General features: G+C 51.6%; 1 protein-coding gene across 1 annotated transcript in view; it reads right to left on the bottom strand.

Annotated features, from left to right (window-relative positions):
* CLPB (ClpB family mitochondrial disaggregase) overlaps window positions 1-25,609 on the bottom strand; it is an 84,499-nt gene that overhangs the window by 38,163 nt on the left and 20,727 nt on the right. The window contains exons 4-5 of the mRNA XM_082043595.1: window positions 20,302-20,405; window positions 14,509-14,637 (exon numbers count right to left, since the gene is read on the bottom strand). Of these exons, the coding sequence (XP_081899721.1) occupies window positions 14,509-14,637; window positions 20,302-20,405 (233 nt within the window). The remainder of the gene's footprint in view (window positions 1-14,508; window positions 14,638-20,301; window positions 20,406-25,609) is intronic.

Below are 25,609 nucleotides of genomic sequence, written 5' to 3'. Positions count from 1 at the left end.
AGCCCTGAGCACTGAGACAAGGAAAGGAGGAAAGTGTGAGGACCTCATTTCATAGAGCGAACAGATGCTGCGGACGCTTCTGCATGGACTGCTGCTCTTGGGCATCCTTGAACGCAACTTCCAGCTGAGCCTTTCTCCACTTGGGCAGATCTCCGGTGCAGACGACAGCAGAGCTTCAGCCCCAGAAATGCATTCATCCCAATATAAAGCCATTTCCAGTCTCGCAGAAGCAGAGCTGATCATGTCACACGTCAGGACTGATCGTGTCAACGTCCCGCTGCAGCAGTTTCATCACGAGGTCGCTTCAGCGAGGGTTCCTCGAGAATTCATTCCTCATAGAATCATAGAATCATTTGGGTTGGAAAAGCCCCTCGAGATCATTGAGTCCAACCAACCCACCCCCTGCACTGCCCCATGTCCTGAGAACCTTCTAAATCCCAGGAAGAGCCTGGAAATCCCCAAATCTACGGTGGGTTTGCTGGGGACGGGCACAGAGAGCAGCTGTTGTCCCGAACCACGCAGACAAGCACAAATGGCACTAAAATGCAATTTTCCATAGCAATCCCACCTCTCCGTGGCCTGTTCAAACACCAGGATGGGATTCACCAGCAGGACACAGCCCGTACCACCTGCTGGGGATGACACGGAGTCATCAGCCATCAGCTTTGACAAGGAATGACATTATTATTGCTCCACATGGCTAGTTAAAGTAATATAAAAAGACTTCTGTCCTCCAGAGTCTTCGGTGATTGAATTAGCATGATCACCCCTTTTTCCAGGAACGTAAACCTGCTTTTAAATCGATAAAAACACGTATTTCACAAGCAGCTTTTAGCATACAACGTTAATAGGCAAGTGGGCACCCCCGCAGGTGATCCCACCGCCCTTCTGCTGCCTGATGCTTCAATAAATATTAATATCAAAGCCACACGGCAGGACTTGCTGGGCATCGACCTTCAGCCTGGCTGGGGACCTGTCCCTGCTGCTGCAGGGCCCAAATTTCAACAGGAACACACAATGCCCCGGGAATATCCTCAAATCTCATCAAGGGAAGAGCCAGAGCAAAATTCTCAAAGACAAAAGTGCGGGCGCGCTTGAGGACAACACTCGGGATGGTTGAGCATCCTGCCCCTCTGCTGTTATTTGGTGGCTTTTGCTAATTACCCTAATTATCCTGGATATAATATAGGAGATTAAACCAGCTCGGTGTAACGACACAAGCTGAGGGTCATTCTGCCTTTGGTCCCTCCAGTGAAACATTCGTCTCCATGGGAGTAAATGCTTGAGGGCAACGTGTGGTTCAATATCACAGAATAGTGTGTGTGACCTCCCAGCTCCCCCAGTGCCCCCCCTGCCATGAGCAGGGACATCTTCACCAGCTCAGGGTGCTCAGAGCCCCGTCCAGCCTGGCCTGGGATGTCTCCAGGGATGGTTCAGCCACCACCTCTCTGCCCAACCTGGGCCAGGCTCTCACCACCCTCAGGGCAACAATTCCTTCCTCATGTCCAGCCTGAATCTCCCTCTTTTAGTTTAAAACCATCACCCCTTGTCCTATTACAACAGGCCCTACTCAAAAGTCTGTCCCCATCTTTCTCATGGGCCCCTTTTAAGTCCGGAAAGGCCACACTAAGGTCTCCTTGGAGCTTCTGTTCTCCAGCTGAACACCCCAGCTCTCTCAGCCTGTCCCCAGCAGAGCTGTTCCAGCCTCGCATCATTTCTGGGGCTCCTCTGCCCCCTCTCCATATTTCATTACATGAGCCAGATCCCGGCTCCGCTGCACTTCAGCACAGGCCGTGGTGGAGGATGGAGATCCCGGGATCCCCAGCATCCCCTGCCAACCCCCAAATCCTCTGCGAGCCCCTGGCATCCTCCTCTCCCTCCCGCCATCATCCTCCTCCTGCATCTCCCCCCATGTGCCATCTCCCTCCTCCTCCATTCCCATCTCCCCCCGCCAGCCGCGGAGGAGCCGGGTACCAGCACCACCGCGTCGCGCGGCTCTATTGACAGCTTATCCCGAATCTGAAGGAATCTCAAGACAAATTGTTAAGAGGATCATTCCTGGGGCTCCTCTGGCCCCTCTCCAGCAGCTCCATGTGTGGCACTGGGTGAGCTTTAAGGTCCCTTCAACCCAAAAAATGTCCTATGATTCTACAAAAGAACATTCCTCAGCCCATGAACTCCATCAGAAGCAGCAGAGGTGCAGATGAAGATGGTTCTGAAACGTCATTCCCCTCATTTCTTCCCCAAAAGAAGACTCTTCAGCATGAGTTTTCCAGCGTTACTTCTTGTCCTGCTTCTCCTTCCCGAAATCCCTCTCACCCTCTGCCTGCATCCCTGTTAATCCAGCCCCAAACCAGCTCATTTTGGTGTTTCTCCTGCTCAGAAGCTCCACTCTCCAAGGGTCAACACCGCCCTGTTGAGGTGTTGAGAGGTCAACAACCTCTCCCAACCTGCACAACTTTGCACTTGGTGCCATGAAAAACACGTTTTTCCAACCGACCATGCGAGCAACTCACCCGTCTCTTGAGGGTTTGTTCTCAATACATTTACTTAGTTGTTACTATGGCTGTGAACAGTTTGGAATGAATTTTAACACATACACGACCAGAGTGATGGCGCCTCTGATTTTCTATGCTGAAACTGTGTTTGAACAGCCAGTACCGCGGAATCGAGACCTCGAAGTAACGGCGAATATCGCAAATAGTGAATAATATCATAGTGGTGTCATTACAACATGATACTCGTTCCTTTTCAGGGCGTCTCTGTGTCAGCCTGAGGCTGTGATTAGAACCGCTGTGTCATCAGGAGCTTTTAACGCGATGTTTACAACCACGAAACGAGCTGGTAATTATTGCACATGCCCATTTTTGCCTTCTATTTACAGCAGGCAGAGCGCAGTCATCATCTTAGCGTTGGTTTTGGGCTCAGTTTTGCCTTTTTTTTGGCCCTCAAGACCATTTGTATGAATGACGGTGCAGCCAAAGCAGAACTGAGAGGCCTGTGGAGAGAAACGCCGTCAATCGCGCGGCGTGGTGGCTTCTTACCCAACCGAAGCACTGAAAATATGGTTGTTTTGCAGCGCTCTGAGCTTTATTCTTCATTATACCGACCGCTGCGCAGTTACAAGGTGGTGTCCATCTCCAAGATGTGTCTGAATCGTGCAATGTGTGAGTTGGAAGCTCCTGTTTCTGGAGTAGAGTCTAGAGAGAGATCTTCTCAACCAGAAATACCCAGAGCTGCCGAGACGAAGGTCGGACGCTGCCAAGGGCAGGTAAGAAAGGGCAAGAAGAGGCAAAAAGAGGCTCCCAAACCTCGCTGAGAACAAATCTGGGCGTGATTCTGACAGGTGGCAGTGGCCAAGTCCAAAATTAGGATGTGCAAACTAGAAGGGAGGCGTCAGAGACTGATCATCATAGACACACAGAATCAGAGAATCATTTTGGTTGGAAGAGACTCTCAAGATCATCAAGTCCAACTGTTCCCCCACCCCTGTCCCTGCCCCATGTCCTGAGAACCTCCTGTCCGTCTGTCCAACCCTCCAGGGATGGTGACTCCAGCACTGCCCTGGGCAGCCTGTTCCAATGCCCCACAGCCCTTTGGGCAAGAAATTGTTCCCCACATCCAACCTCAACCTCCCCTGGCGCAACTTGAGGCCGTTTCCTCTGCTCCTGGCGCTTGTCCCTTGGGACATGAGTCCTAACAACTTATAATCCCCCAAATCAGCTCCTGTGGTTGGATAAATCCATTTTAGAACATCGCTCTTTACACAGAGACCACACTCTACAAACCCAAATCATCCTGCATCCTACTGCAAAGCAGAGCAAGTCGCATTTATTTCCCACCTAATGTAAGGAAAAGGATTGCGAGAGACGCAGAAAATCAGCACCGCGCGTACCGCTCCGACGCAGACGTGATGATGAGGATGAAGAAGAGGAGTCAACATTAGCTAAATCTGAGCTTAAACCGAGCTCAGCTTGAAGAGGTGGTTCAACTCAAACCGCTTTCAAAAAGCATCTTCGATGGAGCTTGTGGGTCCCTTCCAACTCAGGACATCCTGTGATTCTATGATCTCCAGCGATGCAGCGGAAGGACCAGGGCTTGGAAAGGCTTTGGGCGATTTCAACTCCATTTTTGGGCTCAGAAACCCCTTTTTTCTTTGCTGTGCCTTTTAAAACAGCTTGACCTACCTGCTCCTTTCAATCTTGCTTTACAGTAACGTGAGCGCAGCTTGTTTTACGCCCGCTTGACACCTGGGTGGGAAAACAATCCTCCTTATGCTCATTTGTAAGGTAACAGCATGGGAAGGGAAACGAAAGAATCCTCATCTACACGTGCGCAGAGCTATTAAATTCATGACAAACATTCTGTCGCCGCCGAGTTTTGTACCCAGAAACACTTCAAAAGGGATCTATTTGCTCCCCTGCCCTGTGGGGAAAACTATTCTTAAGCACTTTGACATGGACATAAATGCGCTTGCACTTATAGGCTTATTGCCCTCGCCACGCGGGGATGTCAGACGCTGCGCTATGATGGGTTTTAAATCCCGGTCTCCCAGGGTTTTAATTACTGGTCTGGAGCGGCTGGGAGTGGAACTTGCTGCCGTCGGACCGAGGGGGTCGATACGCCGGCCCAGAACATATTGAGCCCCGGCGCTCGCAGACTCTATTGCGCTATTTAATCATCTTTTGCAAAATTTACAGTGCGGCAGAAGGGATCGATACTGAATTTATCACGGCGCTTTGTAAATATGAGCATGGAGAGGTAGAGAAGGTTGCGGGCTGGTCTGGGATGGATGCGTCGGAGCAAAACTCCTGGATGAGTGATCCCCCCAAAAACACTGACCCCGATGCGGTGCAGACGGGCTCGGTGTCCCCCGAGGTGCTGGAGGAGCTCGGGGGGGCCCAGCGTGTTCCCCCCGAAATCATGACCTGGTCGAAAAGGCAGCAGGGATGGTCCCCAGGCATCAGCATCAACCACATTGTCACGGTTTAACTTCAGCCAGCGATCGCAACAATGATAGACGCTCCCCAAAATAGGGGAGAGAATCGAAAGCGAAGGGAGGGATTTGTGGATTGAGATAAGCACAGTTCAATAACAAAATAATATAAATATGCTACTACATACAAAATGGAAATAGAATATAAAATATACTCCACGCAATTCTTCGTGAGCTCCGTCCGCACTGAGGAGCCGATCCCAGAAGCAGCACCTGGTCCCAAAACGTTGATAATGGGGGAAAGAGAGAAAGAGGCAGAAAAGCCCAGAGGCCTCAGCAAAATGGCAGCATTGGAAAAGGCCAAATTAGAGACAGTTCTGAACAGAACTGCCCCAAAACGGAACAGAACTGAACAGCTCCCCATCTCCCCAGCTGGAAAATCCAACTCTCATTAAATATAATAATGGCACACAGTATTCTGATTGATCAGTCTGATGTCAGGTAAGGTTTACCCCTTCCCGACTGCCCCACACCTGTGGGGAGAGCGCTCGGAACATCCTTAGCTCCCAAAAAACAACAAGGATAACAGTAAGTTCTTAACATTCTCTTTGTTCCAACTCAACGACATTGGAAAGTTCACAGTATCACAGTATCACAGTATGTTTGGGATTGGAAGAGACCTCAGAAGATCATCCAGTGCAATCCCCCCATGGAGCAGGAACACCCAGATGAGGTTACACAGGAACATGTCCAGGCGGGTTGGAATGTCTGCAGAGAAGGAGACTCCACAACCCCCCTGGGCAGCCTGGGCCAGGCTCTGCCACCCTCACTGAGAAGTTTCTCCTCAAATTTAAGTGGAACCTGTTGTGTTCCAGTTTGCACCCATTACCCCTTGTCCTATCATTGGTTGTCACCGAGAAGAGCCTGGCTCCATCCTCCTGACACTCCCCCTTTCCATATTGATCCCCAGGAATGAGTCCCCCTCAGTGTCCTCTTGTCCAGCTCCAGAGCCCCAGCTCCCTCAGCCTTTCCTCACACGGGAGATGCTCCACTCCCTTCAGCATCTTGGTGGCTGCGCTGGACTCTCTCCAGCAGTTCCCTGTCCTGCTGGAACTCAGGGGCCACAACTGGACACAATATTCCAGGTGTGGTCTCCCCAGGGCAGAGCAGAGGGGCAGGAGAACCTCTCTGACCTACTGACCACCCCCTTCTAACCCACCCCAGGTACCATTGGCTTCCTGGCCACAAGGGCCCAGTGCTGGCTCATGGTCACCCTGCTGTCCCCAGGACCCCCAGGTCCCTTTCCCCTACACTGCTCTCTAATAGGTCGTTCCCCAACTTACACTGGAACCTGGGGTTGTTCCTGCCCAGATACAAGACTCTACACTTGCCCTTGTTCTATTTCATTAAATTTCTCCCCACCCAACTCTCAGCCTGTCCAGGTCTCTGATGGCAGCACAGCCTCTGGCGTGTCAGCCACTCCTCCCAGCTTGGTGTCACCAGCAAACTTGCTGACAGTCACTCTATTCCCTCATCTAAATCGTTAATGAATATATTGAATAACACCGGCCCCAGCACTGCCCCCTGAGGCACTGCACTAGATACTGGCCTCAACTGGACTCCGCACCATTGACTACCACTCTCTGGCTTCTCTCCTTAAGCCAGTTTGCAACCCACCTCACTACTCTATTGTCCAGACCACACCTCCTCAATTTAGCAACTAGGATGCTATGGGAGACTGTGTCAAACGCTTTGCTGAAGTCAAGGCAGACCACATCCACCACTGGGTGAAAAACATTAACCCTGCCCCTGGGTGTTATCTGCTTCTGATCCTCAAACTAAATCCAAACAACAACTGTGCTAGCTGAAAAATAACCCCAAAATTTCTAACTGCATGAAGAAAATTACCTCAATTTCAGTCAAATCAGCACACGTGAACCTTCCTGCAGGACCCTGGGCAGCGAAGCAGAATTATTATTTTACACTGGCCTGGTTTTGCTCAGGAGGACTGACCTGCAGACCTGTTCTTCCCATGACAAATGGTTCCTAAATCTAGCGAATGTCAGGGAGAAAAATCAGTGAAGACAAAGCAGCCGGTGGTTTTCATTTCCCCAAACTGAGGTGCAGCAACACCAGCTTTGAAAACACACACACGTTCTGCCACAGAATCACAGGACATTGTGGGTTGAAGGGACGTTAAAGCTCCCCCAGTGCCCCCCCTGCCATGAGCAGGGACATCTTCACCAGCTCAGGGTGCTCAGAGCCCTGTCCAGCCTGGCCTGGGATGTCTCCAGGGATGCTTCAGCCACCACCTCTCTGGCCAACCTGGGCCAGGCTCTCACCACCCTCAGGGCAACAATTTCTTCCTCATGTCTGGCCTGAATCTCCCTCCTTTAGTTTAAAACCATCACACCTTGTCCTATGGCAACAGGCTCTGCTCAAAAGTCTGTCCCCATCTTTCTCATTGCCCCCTTTTAAGTCCCGAAAGGCCACACTAAGGTCTCCCCGGAGCTTCTGTTCTCCAGCTGAACACCCCAACTCTCTCAGCCTGTCCCCCAGCAGAGCTGTTCCAGCCTCACGTCATTGCTGTGGCTCCTCTGGCCCCTCTCCAGCAGGTCCATGTCTTTCCCTGGAGATAAGTTTAAGAACAGAACGGTGTCCAACAGAAGAATATTCTGGCTCTTACCAAGAACTTATTTCCTCCAGCTTTTCAACCTGATCAGTCTCCAGGGCTTGATGGACACAGCAAAGCACAAACATTCTGTAGGTTTAAACTCACTGTACACTTGCACGAAAACCTTGGTTGGCCATTTTTGGGGACCCACCGTTAGAAAACACCTGCTCAGAGACCGCCAGCCCAGCAGACCCTTGGCAGCTTGATTTCCTCACTTGCTTATGTCGTTTCTCCAGTTTTGCTCTTGCTGGTGACTCCGGTGAGGGAAGCGCAATGACACCGTCACCTTCTGAGGTGTGACCAGGCCCCAGGTGTCTCCTTATTGCCACGCGCTGGCTGCTGGGGACCTGGGAGGCCACAGATATTCGAGATGTCCCTCATCCTCTGTGAGAACAGAGCCCTTTCCATCTGGGATGCCACCAAAACCACTCCAAGATATATCATGCAGATTTCAAACACAAAGAGCCAGCTATGATAACCCAATTTTTCCTGAGAATACCACAAGCAGTGATGTCAAAAGACCATCCCTTGTCACGCCAGCTCTGTAATTCAGCCTATTCACAACAATTGCAATTATATCATATCAAACAGGTGAGTGTGGAGATGACCAACAAATGTACTGCTAAACCTACTGGTACCGCGAATCCTGGGGGTGGTTTTGGGCCCCCCACACCAGGAAAGGCCTTGAGGTGCTGGAGCGAGTTGAGAGAAGGGAACGGAGCTGGTGAGGGGCTGGAGCACAAGTGTGATGGGAGCGGCTGAGGGACCTGGGGGGTTCAGCTGGAGAACAGGAGCTGAGCGGAGACCTTCTGATCTCTGAACTGCCTGAAAGGAGCTTGGAGCCAGGGGGGTCGGGCTCTGCTCCCCAGGAACAAGCACCAGGAGCAGAGGAAACGGCCTCAAGTTGCGCCAGGGGAGGTTGAGGTTGGATTTAGGAACAATTTCTTCCCCAAAGGACTGTGGGGCATTGAACAGGCTGCCCAGGGCAGTGCTGGAGTCACCATCCCTGGAGGGTTGGACAGACGGACATGAGGTTCTCAGGACATGGGGCAGGGACAGGGGTGGGGACAGCTTGACTTGATGATCTTGAGGTTCTCTCCCAACCAAAACGATTCTACGGTTCTATAATTCCACGATTTACATGCTGATATAACAAAAGCTCCCCCTAAAATGAAGAGACTCCCATCGTGGACGAGCTGCAGACCCCGCCGTCCTTCCTCCAGGCCGTGCACAAAGCCCTCGGCATCGATCGCGCCGGCGGCAGCACCCGGTGCGGGGTGGGCGTCAGCTCCTTCCCACAAACACCCGCATTGACGGTGTCAGCTCAGGTCAGGAGACTGTGAAATGTCACCGACAACTGGCCGGCAAGGACAAGAGAGCAGAGACTCGGTCTCGCGGTCTGCTGGGCACACACATGCTGACCACGGGGCGATAAAGGTCCCGGAGGGGTCAAGCGAGTCACTGAATGGGTCACAAAAGGCCAGGGACGGGGGGTGAGGGGCAAGCGGCCGGGGCCGCCCTTCAAAAACAAACCCGGGCGCGCAACAGGGAGGTTGTTTTAGCAGAGAGGGGCCGTGGTGGTTAATGGCTTTGGCCCCGAGGGCAGGGCAGCGAGAGAAGGAAGTGTTTTGGGGAGAGTAAATGGAGAGTTAGTAAAAAGGCAGGTGTAGGGAAGGGCAAAGGGAGGGAGCGAGGGAAGCCTGTTCCACGTCAGCAAACAGGAGCTGAGGGGGGAAATTGTCTTCACAAAGGGCCCCCGGGGGCAGGAACACTTTGAAAGGTGTTCGATCTCCACTTCTGAGACCTTCAGCCGTGTATTCATTGCAATTATAGCAATGAGGATGCGGGGAGCGACGCTTTGTTATCACGGGGAACCGGGAGGAGGGAACGGCCCCGGTCGATGGGATGAAAAACCCCGTATAGGCACCGATCGTGAAATCGAGTCCTGGTGTGGAAAACAGGGAAGGGAAGGGAAGGGAAGGGAAGGGAAGGGAAGGGAAGGGAAGGGAAGGGAAGGGAAGGGAAGGGAAGGGAAGGGAAGGGAAGGGAAGGGAAGGGAAGGGAAGGGAAGGGAAGGGAAGGGAAGGGAAGGGAAGGGAAGGGTAGGGAAGGGAAGGGAAGGGAAGGGAAGGGAAGGGAAGGGAAGGGAAGGGAAGGGAAGGGAAGGGAAGGGAAGGGAAGGGAAGGGAAGGGAAGGGAAGGGAAGGGAAGGGAAGGGAAGGGAAGGGAAGGGAAGGGAAGGGAAGGGAAGGGAAGGGAAGGGAAGGGAAGGGAAGGGACGGCTGGGACAGCACCAGCTCCCTGAGTTCACCTGACAAAGCGGGGAGATGTATTTAGCAAGGAAATCACCATCAATTTTCATCATAACTGCGACCACAGAGGGTAAGTGGATGTTGCGGATGGGCTGGCGAATATGGATTAACCTGAAGAACATTGTAACTCAGCCTCAGGATCCTACAATGACTTTCACACCACGCACCAAGCGGAGATTCACGTTGGGGACGGCTGTTTGATGATTTTCCCTTGGAAACACATTCCTGAATCTGCATCCAGAAGGATTTCCATGGGGCTGGGTTAAGGACAGAACGGTGATGAGCGACGGTCACGTTTTAGCGCAGACGAATTTTGGTGCACAACCCCTTCAATCGCACTCAAACAAACACAGTCCTATAGATTGCATATGCTTTTTTGTTTCAGTGAGTTCTTCCAAGGTAACGAACAAAGAACTCTCCATGGGCATCGAGCAGAAGTGGTCGCTCACAACGACCACACCGGCTCCAGCACAGATAAGAAACAGCTCTTGAACAAGCTCACTTTTCTCTATTAAAAGAGGCCTGTGTTGTAGTAGCACTCAGAGAGCTGAGCAGGGGACAGATTTAGAAATTCAGTATAGTCCAAATACCAGGGCCAACTTATTTGCACCCATATTTCACCTGTATGTACGATAACCAAGCAGCTGCCTCCGTGCTTTCAAACAGCTGGTAACACACACGTCCTGCACGGGCACTTCCAAAGGCAGAAAGAAGCAGCAGGTATCTTTGGGAAAAATGTTATTCCAGCTTTTCCCCAGAGGGTACGGGGAAGAAAAGAAGATTTTTGCTCCTGAGGGTGGTGAGAGCCTGGCCCAGGTTGGCCAGAGAGGTGGTGGCTGAAGCATCCCTGGAGACATCCCAGGCCAGGCTGGACGGGGCTCTGAGCAACCTGAGCTGGTGCAGATGTCCCTGCTCATGGCAGGGGGGGCACTGGGGGAGCTGGGAAGGTCCATCAACCCAAACCATCCTCTGATTCTCTGATCCTCTTGACACCCACCCTGAGATATTGATCCCATTGATCACATCCCTCTCAGCTTCTCTTCTCCAGCTCAACAGCCCCAGCTCTCTCAGTGTCTCCTCATCACAAAGATGCTCCAGACCCCTCAGCATCTTTGTGTCCCCTCCTGGACTCTCGCCAGTGATTCCTTGTCCTTAAACTGGCCCCAGTTCTGCAGATGTGGCCTCACCAGGGCAGCAGAGGGGGACAACAACCTCGCTGACCTGCTGCCCACACTCTTCCTCACACACTCCAGGTACCACTGGCCACAGGGCACATTGGTGGCTCGTGGTCACCCTGTTGTCACCACAACTCCCAGGTCCTTCTCCAAAAGCTGCTTCCCAGCAGCTCAACCCCAACCTGTGCTGGTGCTGGGGGTCATTTCTCCCCAGGGACAGGACCCTGCACTCGCCTCGCTTGAATTTCATAGAATCACAGAATCATTTTGGTTGGAAAAGCCCCTCAAGCTCATCGAGTCCAACCATAACCCAGCCCTGTCCCTGCCCCATGTCCTGAGAACCTCATGTCCGTCTGTCCAACCCTCCAGGGATGGTGACTCCAGCACTGCCCTGGGCAGCCTGTTCCAATGCCCCACAGCCCTTTGGGCAAGAAATTGTTCCCCACATCCAACCTCAACCTCCCCTGGCACAACTTGAGGCCATTTCCTCATTGCCACAGGTTTTCTCTCACTGTCTCCTTTTTTTAGGGTTAATTTATGGCCGAGACACAGGGTTCTGGTACCTGACAGGCTCCACGAGACAAACCCTGCCCCAGAGTTAACTGTGGAATTCCGCGGTATTGAATCTCAACCTTTCACTCTTATTTTTCTATTTGGGAAAGACAACGAGCATACGCTCTAGATGAGTATCAAGGTTCAATGTTCCTACAATTATTTTTCTTTATCCCTTCTGGGGATGCTTGGCCTTCACAGATGCTGCTCTCCATTATCCTTTTAGTTGTTTTCTTCAGGAATGAGCCTTCTATGAGCCTGACATAGAACGATCTGCCCGCTTGCTTCCCTGCAGTGACCTCCTGAGACGCCCACGCCACGAAGATGATGACATTCCTAACGTTTTTACGAACAATCAGCACCTGGGCCGCAGGGACAGGCTGCAGCGTTCAGCTACGACACGCGGGAGGTTTTTGGTGAGCACACACTTGAAAGCATGCAAAGAATTGCTGCTTTTTGCTCATTCAAAGCTGCCCCAGGTGACCCTGCGGGGAGGAGTTGGAAGTGTTGGTGCAGGAGGAGCACGAGGGACAAAAGGCACAAATCTGGAGGGAAGCAGAACACCACGGGTGATTTAGCGGCACCATCACGTTCAGCAGACCGTGGTTCTAGGCTGGACCATAATACAGACGCAAATGTCATCCTGTCAACCTAATGAAATTTAACAAGGGCAAGTGTAGAGTCCTGCATCTGGGCAGGAACAACCCCAGGTTCCAGTATAGGCTGGGAAATGACCTATTAGAGAGCAGTGTAGGGGAAAGGGACCTGGGGGTCCTGGGGACAGCAGGGTGACCATGAGCCAGCACTGGGCCCTTGTGGCCAGGAAGCCAATGGTACCTGGGGTGGGTTAGAAGGGGGTGGTCAGTAGGTCAGAGAGGTTCTCCTGCCCCTCTGCTCTGCCCTGGGGAGACCACACCTGGAATATTGTGTCCAGTTGTGGCCCCTCAGTTCCAGCAGGACAGGGAACTGCTGGAGAGAGTCCAGCGTAGGGCAACAAAGATGATTAAGGGAGTGGAGCATCTCCCTTATGAAGAAAGGCTGAGGGAGCTGGGGCTCTTTAGTTTGGAGAAGAGGAGACTGAGGGGTGATCTCATTAATGGTGATCAATATATAAAGGGTGAGTGCCACGAGGACGGAGCCAGGCTCTTCTCGGTGGCAAACGATAGGACAAGGGGTAATGGGATCAAGCTGGAACACAAGAGGTTCCACTTAAATTTGAGAAAAAACTTCTCAGTGAGGGTGGCAGAGCCTGGCCCAGGCTGCCCAGGGAGGTTGTGGAGTCTCCTTCTCTGCAGACATTCAAAACCCGCTGGGACATGTTCCTGTGCGACCTCAGCTGGGCGTTCCTGCTCCAGCAGGGGGATTGGACTGGATGAGCTTTTGAGGTCCCTTCCAATCCCAAACATACTGTGATACTGTGATACTGGTGAAGATCAGCAGGAGGGTAAATATAAAACCTGTTGTCATGGTAGCACATCTCAGCTAAAGGCATCTTCTCTTCCTCCCCTCGTGCTGTTGAGTGCTTTGCCCATGAAGACAATCCAGCGTTGCAACAAGTTGCCCAGAGAGGTTGAGCAGTGGCCACCCTTGGATGGTTTCAGGTCCTGGATGGCTAAAACCCCAGTTAACCTGGTCTGGCCTCACAGCTGGTCCTGCTTGGAATGGGAGGCTGGTCTAGAGACCTCCTGACATCTCTTCCAACCCAAAGTATGGATGTAAATCCTACACATTTTTTACACAGAACTTTTTTATGCTGAGGGTGGTGAGAGCCTGGCCCAGGTACCCAGAGAGGTGGTAGATGAACCGTCCCAGGCCAGGCTGGACGGGGCTCTGAGCAACCTGAGCTGGTGAAGATGTCCCTGCTCATGGCAGGGGTGGCACTGGGGGAGCTTTAAGGTCTCTTCAACCCAAACCCTTCTGTAATTCTATGAATTATCATCTCTTCAGTATCACAGAATCATTTAGGTTGGAAAAACTCCTTAAGAACAAGTGCAACCTCAAGTATCCCTATGGATGTGTAATCTAGAGCGGTGAGTAAGATGGTAATGTAGGATCCATAAGAAGACGGGCTCCGCCATCTTCTCCCCAAGTAGCAAGCGATAATAGGAAACGGCCTCAAGTTGCACCAGGGGAGGTTGAGGTTGGATGTGGGGAACAATTTCTTCCCCAAAGGGCTGTGGGGCATTGGAACAGGCTGCCCAGGGCAGTGCTGGAGTCACCATCCCTGGAGGGTTGGACAGACGGACAGGAGGTTCTCAGGACATGGGGCAGGGACAGGGGTGGGGAACGGTTGGACTTGATGATCTTGAGGGGCTTTTCCAACCAAAATGATTCTGTGATGTGACCGGGAGGACTCGCAGCTGCACAAGCTGATTTCTAGAAATTCCCAAGAGCTGCACTGCCAACGTACCAACAGGGGTTGATTCTCAGTCCTTGCACATGGGGGCCATTACTCCGTTACTTTGCCTACAGACAGATCCATTCCCAGCAGAGTGGGGTCTCCTCGATTCCACCCCACACAGGTACAAATGGGATATGACAGAGCAGCAGAGCGCAAATTCTGAGAGGGAATCGTTCAAAATACTGAACAGAGAAACCAGGGGATGTGTCTCCACTGAACAGCAAGAAGAAAGGGAAGATTCAATGATTAAGATGAGAACAGCCGCCAGAAGTACATGAGAAAAACCACTGGAGATTAATAGGAACACAGACACTAAAAAATAAAGAGACTAAAGCAAATAGTAAATCACATCAAATCCTGACGATGACAGCATCTGGTCCTTGTTTGAGCTTGACAGGTTAGGATTACTCAGAAAAAGCGCTCCTGGCCCAAGAGGCGGTTGGAGCTACGGAACCCACCTCCATCCAGCAGCAGTTTGACCGTCACGTAGTCATCAGCCAGGACCGCGTAGTGCAGAGCCGTGCAGCCCTTGAAGTTGGCTCGGATGTTCAAGCGGTTGTTGAAGTCGTCCTCCCGGGTTACGAGCACTGCGGGGGGAGAACAACGAAAGCTCAGCACGCTAAGAACTGCTCGTCTGGACGTGCGCCGGCAGCACGGACCAGCACCACGGCTCTGGAAGTTGTCAAGGGCCTGGTGGCCACTTCCAGAAGAGCATCAGGACCTCAGTGCGGGGTTCTGGTGGCTCTTGTCCCCACTCCACCGAGCAGCAGTGGAGATGAAGATGCCCAAGGAACAAGTGCCAGGAGCAGAGGAAACGGCCTCAAGTTGCGCCAGGGGAGGTTGAGGTTGGATGTGGGGAACAATTTCTTCCCCAAAGGGCTGTGGGGCACTGGAACAGGCTGCCCAGGGCAGTGCTGGAGTCACCATCCCTGGAGGGCTGGACAGACGGACGTGAGGTTCTCAGGACATGGGGCAGGGACAGGGGTGGGGGACGGCTGGAATCAATGATCTTGAGGGTCTTTTCCAACCCAAATGATTCTGTGATTCTAAGAAAGGCCTTGAGGTGCTGGAGCGAGTGGAGAGAAGGGAACGGAGCTGGTGAGGGGCTGGAGCACAAGTGTGATGGAGCGGCTGAGGGACCTGGGGGGTTCAGCTGGAGAACAGGAGCTGAGGGGAGACCTTCTGATCTCTGAACTGCCTGAAAGGAGCTTGGAGCCAGGGGGGGTCGGGCTCTGCTCCCCAGGAACAAGCGCCAGGAGCAGAGGAAACGGCCTCAAGTTGCGCCAGGGGAGGTTGAGGTTGGATGTGGGGAACAATTTCTTCCCCAAAGGGCTGTGGGGCATTGGAACAGGCTGCCCAGGGCAGTGCTGGAGTCACCATCCCTGGAGGGTTGGACAGACGGACATGAGGTTCTCAGGACATGGGGCAGGGACAGGGGTGGGGAACAGTTGGACTCGATGATCTTGAGGGGCTTTTCCAACCCAAATGATTCTGTGTTTCTAACATGGTTCCACAAACCCCCGTGTCACCCTTCGCAGGGTGGTTGGATAAAGCCCAGGAGAAGACTGTGCGCCCTGGTCCAACCGCAGCCTCCTCGCACCATTAAAACGAAGACAGGCCACAGCACAAACAGAGAACACAGAGATTTCTGCCTTTCTGGTGTTTTTCACTCTCTTTTACTGTCACAGAATCATAGAAAATAAAAATCACACCAACAATGAATGGCTTGAGTTGCGTTTCAAACCCGCCTGTGTGTCTCTGGTTCTGCAAGCAGAGCTGTGCCACCCATTCCAGCTGTTAAGCCCACAGGAATTCCGCTTTTAAACAAAGATTAAAAGATATATTCTATAAATTGCAAAAACATTGTTTGTAATTAACACGAGCCCAAAGGGATACCAGTGTGGGACAATATTTTAAAGATCGAGTGCAAACTAATTCATTGTAGTAAAACAGCTCACTTTTTAAACTTATCACATTACATGGAAACTTAAACGGGTCGCACGACCTTGTATATAAGTTTATTTTTCACTTTATGCACCTTTCACATTTAGTAATGTGAGTAGAATGCTGCTTGATTGTTCTGTTAAAATCCAAGTGCTTTCTCTGCCAAATTTACTGTGCACAGGATGAAAAATGCGGATAGTGAAGGGAATTGATTTGGCTTTTTTTTGTTTCTCTAGTGATCGATGTGATCAGAAGATTCCTTCACTTGCTTTTCTCTTTCATTACTTAGGAGACGATTGAAGTCACGATGAACCCAAAGGGAGCTGAAGTGGCTCCTATTGCCCATGTGCTCATCCCACCAGGAGCCGCCTCTTCCACCACACACAGGAATGGCAAGAAGCTGCCATTTAAGAGCAGGAATTCTTCTTGAAATACTACATAGAATAACAGATGGTTTGGGGTGAAGGGACCTTAAAGATCACTTAGGTCCCCCAATGCCATGAGCAGGGACATCTTCACCAGCTCAGGGTGCTCAGAGCCCCGTCCAGCCTGGCCTGGGATGTCTCCAGGGATGGTTCATCTACCACCTCTCTGGCCAACCTGGGACAGGCTCTCACCACCCTCAGGACAACAATTCCTTATATCCAGCCTCAATATCCCTCCTTTAGTTTCAAACCATCACCCCTTGTCCTATCACAACAGGCCCTGCTCAAAAGTCTGTCCCCACCTTTCCTCTCGGCCCCTTTTAAGGCCGCAATAAGGTTTGTCCGTATCTACCAGCTTGTTTCATGCTGAAAATGGCTGTTCTTTGGGACTTTAGAGTTTGTATCCCACGTTTGCTCAGCCAGCAGCACAGTCTGCTCTGGGAGGTGTATTCCTTGATGCCACCAGGGTGGGAATGATTCATTAGAAAGTTAATGGCCATGAAGCCGGTGAAGCATTTGGAGGGGAAGATGTGTGAGGAGCGGCTGAAGTCATTGAGTTTGTTCAGCTTGGAGAAGAGGAGACTGAGAGGAGACCTCATCGTGGTTACAGCTTCCTCATAATGGAAGGAGGAAAGGAAGGTGCCGAACTCTTCTCTTTAGTGACCGATGACAGAGCCCAGGGAACGGCAGAAGATGCGCCAGGGGGGTCAGTGGGACATGAGGAAAAGGTTCTTCCCCCAGAGGTGCTGGACACTGAACAGGCTCCCCAGGGAGGTGTCACAGCCCCAACCTGACAGTGTTCAACAAGAGACTGGACACCGTCCTCAGACACACGGGGTGACCTGGGGGGTTGTCATTGCAGGGACAGCAGTTGGACTCCGTCATCCTTGTGGGTCCTTCCAGCTCAGGATTCGCGAAGTTCGGAAGAGAAACAATCCCCACAGCGAACACCCGATGCCGTCCTCGCCCAGCTAATGAACCGCAGAACCTGCAGGAAGATCAATTAATGCCCTGGCTCCTCTCCTTTCCTGGGTCTTTTCTCCAAGCATCCAGGGTGAGTATGTATATTTATTTATTTGTCGTCATTTCCTACCCAGGGAGGAGCAGGATAATGAACTGCGTGCGTCAGGGAAGATGAATCTGAGATACTAGGGAGCAGTGCAGTAAAGAGATTAAAGTGTTATTATTGTTGGGTTTTTTCCCCCATGGTCCGTTGTGACAGCTCGGCCGTCATCTGTAAAAAATGTCTCCGAGAGAGATAATCATCGGAAACTCAATAAAGCGTCAGGGGAAGCCTCGTCTACCATCAATCACCGGGTGCCTGGAAATTTTCAGCCCTCTGTCTCCCTTCCTGCCATCCATATAAATGTCTGTAATATATTTTGTGCGCTGTTTGTGGAGCGTACCCTCTCGATTTGGATGTTTTTATGAAAAAATATTTATACACGAAATATGTAAATGGGTGGGGGGAAAAAAAAAGTCAAAACCAAAGGCAGTTTTCACCCTTTCTCTCTCTCTCTTTTTAAAAATGCAACTGAATTTATTCTTTTTAATAAAACATGTCAACCAAAGAATTAATGCAACTTCTTACTGAGTGGCCTTATCTTTTCTTCACCCCAAAAATATATAACATTACAGAGGGATGAATGCAGACAAAAACAATTAACTTCATTGGTTGATATACTTTGTCTTAAATAAAGTCTCTGTACATGCATTATGTATTGGCATTCCATTGTTCATTTGGTTAATGTTGTTTCATGCATTTTGCATCCGCCGCTCCAGCCAGCTGATGGATTCGAGTTGTCGCTCCCGCCGAGGAGCAGGTCTGTGCTGCGGGTGGGTTACGGGGAGGGATGAGAGCGCGGAGCTTTGAGAAATAAAAGAACGCCCTGTCAAAAGTGTCCCCGCGCTGCTTCATCTTCTTCACTCAACCTGGGTTTGATGAAAGGTTCAAATATTGCACCTGCGTTAGATTTTCTGCAGCTTTCGGCTCTAGCGGTGAGGGAAAAAGCACAGGACCCATGGATAATGTTGCCGTGGGGTTGTTGGCTCTGCAGATCAGAATCACAGAATGGAGTGGGTTGGGAAAGACCTCAGAGATCATCCAGTCCAACCCTTGGTCCAACTCCAGTCCATTGACTAGATCATGGCACTAAGTGCCATGTCCAGTCTCAGCTTAAAAACCTCCAGGGCCGGTGAGTCCAGCACCTCCCTGGGCAGCCATTCCAATGCCTGACCACTCTCTGCACAGAACTGATTTCTAATCTCCAGCCTCAATTTCCCCTGGCAGAGTTGAAGCCCATGGCCCCTTGTCCTATTGCTGATGCCTGGGAGAAGAGCCCAATCCCCCCCTGGCTAGAACTGCCCTTCAGGTAGTTCTAGAGAGTGCTGAGCTCAGCTCTAAGCCTCCTCCTTCTCCAGACTAAACAAGCCCAGCTCCCTCAGCCTCTCCCCATAGGGCTTGTGCTCAAGTCCCTTCCCCAGTCTTGTTGCTCTTCTCTGGACCCGCTCCAGCACTTCAATCTCTTTCCTGAGCTGAGGGGCCCAGAACTGAACACAATACTCCAGGGGTGGCCTCCCCAATGCAGAGCACAGGGGAAGGATCACTGCCCTTGTCCTGCTGACCACGCTGGTTTGGATCCAGGACAGGACACCATTGGCCTTCTTGGCCACCTGGGCACACTGGTGGCTCATGTTGAGCTTCCTGTCCATTAGTCCCCCAGGTCCCTTTCTGCCTGGCTGCTCTCCAGCCACTCTGTGCCCAGCCTGGAGCACTGCAGGGGGGTGTTGTGGCCAAAGTGCAGGACCCGCCACTTGGCCTTGTTGGTGCAGAGTGAGGCAACTGGGGGTTTCCTCCAATTTTCTCCTTACAGCACGTAGGAAAAGGGTTAATGCCAAAGCACAGAAATGCAGGAGGTGCCAGGAACGCTGAATTGTGGGCAGGGTGACGGGGACACCCGGAACACGTCAGATGGGGAAGAAGCTCCTGGAACAGCGACATTTTTCTGGGGTCATGTCCCACCAGTGTTCCTGAGTCTGGGAGCAGAAGCATCCTTGAAACACAGAATCACTTTGGTTGGAAAAGCCCCTCAAGATCATCGAGTCCAACTGTTCCCCCAGCCCTGTCCCTGCCCCATGTCCTGAGAACCTCATGTCCGTCTGTCCAGCCCTCCAGGGATGATGACTCCAGCACTGCCCTGGGCAGCCTGTTCCAATGCCCTTTGGGGAAGAAATTGTTCCCCAGATCCAAAACATTCAACTGGCCTCTTCGGGCACCGAGAATCCAGATAATCCCCCCTGAGATTCCATCGCTAATCACAAAAGGAAGAAAATTTAACTATCGTTTATCATCATCAAAAGTGGAAACAGGCTGGGGAATTTAAAATGCTCTGAAAAAACAGCGGGGCTCTGAGCAAGCTGAGCTGGTGAAGATGTCCCTGCTCATGGCAGGGGCTGGACTGGATAACCTTTGAAGGTCCCTTCCAACCCAAACTAATCAGTCTATGATTCGATCTACTTGTAAGATCTGGACTAAGAAAACTGGTGGAACACGCTGCCGTGAACCCTCCTCCTCGCCCAGCAAGTGCCTGCATATGGGTCACCGGGACGATGCTCCCATCGATGATTTTGTGTTATTTTTTGGTTATATAAAATGACATTCTCTCTAGAAAGTTGAAGGATTGCTTGCCATAAACATCTACATAATGTTTTCCCATCTTCAGACACACACTCACCCACGTACCATCAGCTCCTGTGCATTTAAATGGAAGCTGAAGCTAACTCTAAAAAAAAAATGAGGTCAAATTTCCATTTCAAAGTCAGGAAAGTAAAATGTTGGGACCTGAAAAGCAAACGCTGGTGGGTGCACATAAACCATCCTACCTTCCAAAGAATGGAGGCCCTTCTCCTTGGCGGTCTCGTACACGCTGCTGAAATCGTCTCCGAGGTTTGGATCTGCGTTCGCTGCGAGCAGGATCTTCACCACGCTGTTAGAAATCAGGAGGAAAATAAGGCAGAGGTAACTAATGAGTAATTAAAATCCTTTGGAGATTGAGAAGGGAGACGGTGCTCACCGAGGCCTCCTCAAACACTCCCAGCTAGAGAAGGAAAGTCAAAGCAACAACAATAATTGAGTATTTCAACAGAAACAATCGGACCGATATATTCTGAAACCAATTGGATGTGGGAGGCGCTTGGGACAGGGGTGACACTGCAGATCTGGGCTCCAGGGCCACCCTGACTCATCGAAAAGGATAATCCACAGAATAGAATCACAGAATCATTTGGGTTGGAAAAGCCCCTCAAGATCATCGAGTCCAATCGTTCCCAGCCCTGCCCCTGCCCCATGTCCTGAGAACCTCCTGTCCGTCTGTCCAACCCTCCAGGGATGGTGACTCCAGCACTGCCCTGGGCAGCCTGTTCCAATACCCCACAGCCCTTTCAAAGGGTCCCAGCTTGCAGAAGTTACGCCAAGCAAACAGACTCATGCTAAGTGGATTCTATATACGCAGTTTCTAACCGTGTTCTACAAGCAGGACACCAAATAACTCACAGATTCACAGAGTGGTTTGGGTTGAAGGGACCTCTGGAGATCACCCAGTCCAACCCACGTGCTCACGCAGGGTCACAGAGCAGATCACACAGGATCCCAGGTGGTTTGAATGTCTCAGAGAAGGAGACTCCACACCCGCTCTGGGCAGCCTGGGCCAGGCTCTGGCACCTCCCAGCAAAGAAGTTGCTGCTCATGTTCAGATGGAGCCTCCTGTGTTTCAGTCTGTGCCCGTTGCCCCTCACCCTGGCGTTGGGCACCACTGAACAGAGTCTGGTCCATCCTCTGACACCCACCCTGACATATTGATCCATTGATCACATCCCTCTCAGCTTCTCTTCTCCAGCTCAACAGCCCCAGCTCTCTCAGTGTCTCCTCATCACAAAGATGCTCCAGATGCCCCATCAAGCTCAGGCCGTGTGTTCCCTGACACCAGCAACACGAGCAGAACATCCCACACAACAACTCCCCCATGTGCTGGGATGATGTTTTTGGTTTCCAGACCTGCGAAGTTTCCAACACGCTGCAGCAGGACAGACCGACACGTGGTTTTGTGTGGAAATCCTCCACCTCCACCGCCAACACCCAAACGCTCAGCAGGCCAAATTAGATTTCAAAGCTCCAAAAGCAGCTTGAAGCCGCTTGATTCTTAATTTTTTTGCTTTTTTTTGTAGGGTTGAAGCTTTCCATGAGCAGCAGACAGTAACGCGTTCGTTAGCATTCATCAGCACTGACACGGCTCACGGGCTGACAGCGACCAGCGCCGCAGCCTGACGGACACGTATCTGCAGGCTGTGTCTTGTCAAGTCGCATTTAGAATGTCACTGAAGCTCCTCTCCCATTTACTCCATAAACGCATTAGCGGAATAAAAGGTGGTTATTTTATGCTTTGAGCAGAGGCCAGCTGCTTACCGGCACGGGGACGCTCCTCACCACGCACAAAGTGACTTGGAGCGAGCGAAGCACGGGCTGGGAGCCAGGAGACCCTCTTGCCATCTCCTGTGTGATCCAAGAGCTCATTTATAGCTATATTTTAAAATTCTAAAATATTTAGGTTGAGATGGATCTTATTTGTCAAACAGCAACGACCACCTACGATCTTTCTTCGGCGTAGTCAGGAGCATGTTACACTGAATCATGGAATTGCAGAATCATTTTGGTTGGAAAAGCCCCTCAAGATCATCGAGTCCAACCGTTCCCCACCCCTGTCCCTGCCCCATGTCCTCATGTCCGTCTGTCCAACCCTCCAGGGATGGTGACTCCAGCACTGCCCTGGGCAGCCTGTTCCAATGCCCCACAGCCCTTTGGGCAAGAAATTGCTCCCCACATCCAACCTCAACCTCCCCTGGCGCAACTTGAGGCCGTTTCTGATCTTCTTGAATGGACTGAGTTGCACAGTCATGGTCAAGTCAGATACCGGGTGGGTTAGGCCTGGTACTAAGGAGGGGGGATCATCTCACCTACGGTCCAACATCAACAATGAGGAACAGGAAGCCCTAAGAAGCTTCTCATCATAGATGAGCTCACTCTATCACTCAAACCTCTCCAACCAGCCTGAATTTTCAGAAACCTTCAGCATTTCTCTGTGGGTAACATCTTTTCACTAAAATTTATCTGAGGACCACAAATGCTGGATGCAAGGTGGCCTAAGAGTGGAAGATGGAGATGATGCCAGAACCGCTCTGCTCCATTAATGACCCTCCACACCGTTTCCCCCCAGCGATAAGAAACATTTCCATAGCTCATCACGTAGCTGGGAGGCTCCAGTTTAATACGCTTAGATATCATCTCTTACTGGGAAATGTGGTGTTCCCGAAGCCTGGTCCCGTTTGGGGCTGCGATCCAGCTCTGGAGGAAGCACTCACTGGTTTGAGAACAAGGCGCTGCACGTTCAGCCTCCCTCTCCCAGCATCTTTCCAGCTCACCTCCCGCTTTTGGGATGTGTTGTCCCCTCTGGGCACTTCTGCACCGGCCAGACATTCTGGAATCACAACTATCGATCGTACGCAGCCAATTTGCAGGTAATGGGACACTGAAGCAAATGAGCCTTTAGGAGAGCGAACAGTACCATCAAAACACAGAGTAACCGCTCGTCAGCATTGAGCACGTGAATGTCATTGGAATGAGCAAGGGACTTGGAAAATTAGATGACAGTTGCAAAGCGTGGTCCAGTAATCATAGAATCATAAAATCTCAGAATAGTTTGGGGTGAAGGGACCTTAAAGCTCCCCCAGTGCCCCCCCTGCCATGAGCAGGGACATCTTCACCAGCTCAGATTGCTCAGAGCCCCGTCCAGCCTGGCCTGGGATGTCTCCAGGGATGGTTCAGCCACCACCTCTCTGGCCAACCTGGGCCAGGCTCTCACCACCCTCAGGGCCAACAATTTCTTCCTCGTTTTCCAGCCTGAATCTCCCTCCTTTAGTTTAAAACCATCACCCCTTGTCCTATCCCAACAGGTCCTGCTCTAAAGTCTGTCCCCATCTTTCTTCTCAGCCCCTTTAAAGGCCGCACTAAGGTCTCCCCGGAGCTTCTGTTCTCCAGCTGAACACCCCAACTCTCTCAGCCTGTCCCCCAGCAGAGCTGTTCCAGCCTCGCATCATTCCTGTGGCTCCTCTGGCCCCTCTCCAGCAGCTCCATGTGTGTCCTGTGCTGAGGACCCCAGACACCAAGAGGGACGCGATGGAAACCTTGAGCAGGTCCAGTAGGCAGGTTCCACCCCATAACTCACCTGTGCTCAACAGCCTCAACAAGCTGAGTTTTAATTTGCTGCTCAAGTTTTCATTAGATTAGAGACAGAGCCTATTCATCAGCATGAATACAAATCTAAACTGACCCTGGTGATGAGTCAGAGGGCAACGCTTAACTGAAGTTTGCCGGGCAGTTCGATCGATTGGAAAAAGTGCTTTCTGCTTGTAATGGCTGGACCAACATATCATTAAATAAATAAATACCTACGTACTACCCAGGGGGTGGGGAAATCAATGACGAGGGGGCTGGATGCGACTGGGGCTGTGTCAGGAGAGGTGCTGGACCGCACACCGGCAGCTGGGGTAGGTGAACCAAGAAGTCTGGTGATCCCCATGACTGGGAGTTATCAGCAAAACGCAAACACCTCCAAGTGATTTTATACACGGCTGCCCCGAGCTCAGAGAGAAGCCACAGGTCCTGCCTGGATGCCAAGGAGATCTCAGGGACATGGGTTAATGTCACATTTAGGTTATGGTTGGACTTGATGATCTTGAGGGTCTCGTCCAACCAAAATGATTCTCTGAGATCTCCTGTGTAGTTATATCTTAACTCTCTGTACAGCTCCGCAGTGCAGGAGGGCTGGGGAGAGCTGCTGTGGGCACTCCAGCCCTTGTTCTCTCTTTGTCTCAGATGATGCGCCTCCCCAAGAGTATGTTTACACCTGCCCTGTAATCAGGGGCTTTAGCCTCCAATTCCTCTCAGCTCTTCCCCACGTCGCCTCCTCTTCTTCATTTTATATTTGCGGCTCTGACATCTTGCACACCCCTTCTCCTTCCCCCTCCATCTTCAGGTCTGGATCTCTTTGCCTTCCACAGAATCCGAGAATGTCAGGGGTTGGAAGGGACCTGGAAAGCTCATCCAGTGCAGTCCCCCCATGGAGCAGGAACACCCAGCTGAGGTTACACAGGAAGGTGTCCAGGCGGGTTGGAATGTCTGCACAGAAGGAGACTCCACAACCCCCCTGGGCAGCCTGGGCCAGGCTCTGGCACCCTCACCAGGAACAAGTTTCTCCTCATATTTAAGTGGAACCTCCTGTGTTCCAGTTTGCACCCATTGCCCCTTGTCCTACCATTGGTTGTCACCCAGAAGAGCCTGGCTCCATCCTCCTGACACTCCCCCTTTCCATATTGATCCCCAGGAATGAGTCCCCCCTCAGTGTCCTCTTGTCCAGCTCCAGAGCCCCAGCTCCCTCAGCCTTTCCTCACACGGGAGATGCTCCACTCCCTCCAGCATCTTGGTGGCTGCGCTGGACTCTCTCCAACAGTTCCCTGTCCTGCTGGAACTCAGGGGCCACAACTGGACACAATATTCCAGGTGTGGTCTCACCTCTGCTTCCCAAAACCTTCCTCCTGGTAATGACCGATGACAAGCGACTCCTTGCTGTGCTTTAGCTCCACGTTCCCTTCTCTCTCTCTCTGTAGATGGAAGAGCTGTGGGTCAGAGGATTGCGTGTGGAGCCAGAACCGGCAGAGCTTGGCACAGCACGGTCCAATCGAGAAGCATCTCGCTCTCCACCTTGGTGCAGGTTGCTGGGACTTGTGCCTTTTCCACGCCGATCCCGATTTTGTGCATCGAAGCTGCTGTGCAGATGGTTTATACTGGTAATAACGCCACGCACAGTCATAGTCCGGTGGGTGCATTCTGAGACTTACAGCAAAGGGCAACCTGTTTTCTGTCTATAGGCAATGACGTGATTAACTGGTGCCATCTAGTAACCTATATTAGGTACATACATCTGTTCCGGGGGACTTTTCTCACAGAATCACAAGGTGGCTGGGGTTGAAGGGACCTCTGGAGATCCCCCAGTCCAACCCACCTGCTAACGCAGGGTCACCAGAGCAGATCACACAGGATCCCAGGGGGTTTGAATGTCTCACAGAAGGAGACTCCACA

Source organism: Streptopelia decaocto (genome assembly GCF_964273445.1).
Source record: "Streptopelia decaocto genome assembly, chromosome: 1".
Taxonomy (NCBI): domain Eukaryota; kingdom Metazoa; phylum Chordata; class Aves; order Columbiformes; family Columbidae; genus Streptopelia; species Streptopelia decaocto.
Note: the sequence above shows the minus strand (reverse complement) of the source record. Positions and strands in the feature narration are given on the sequence as shown.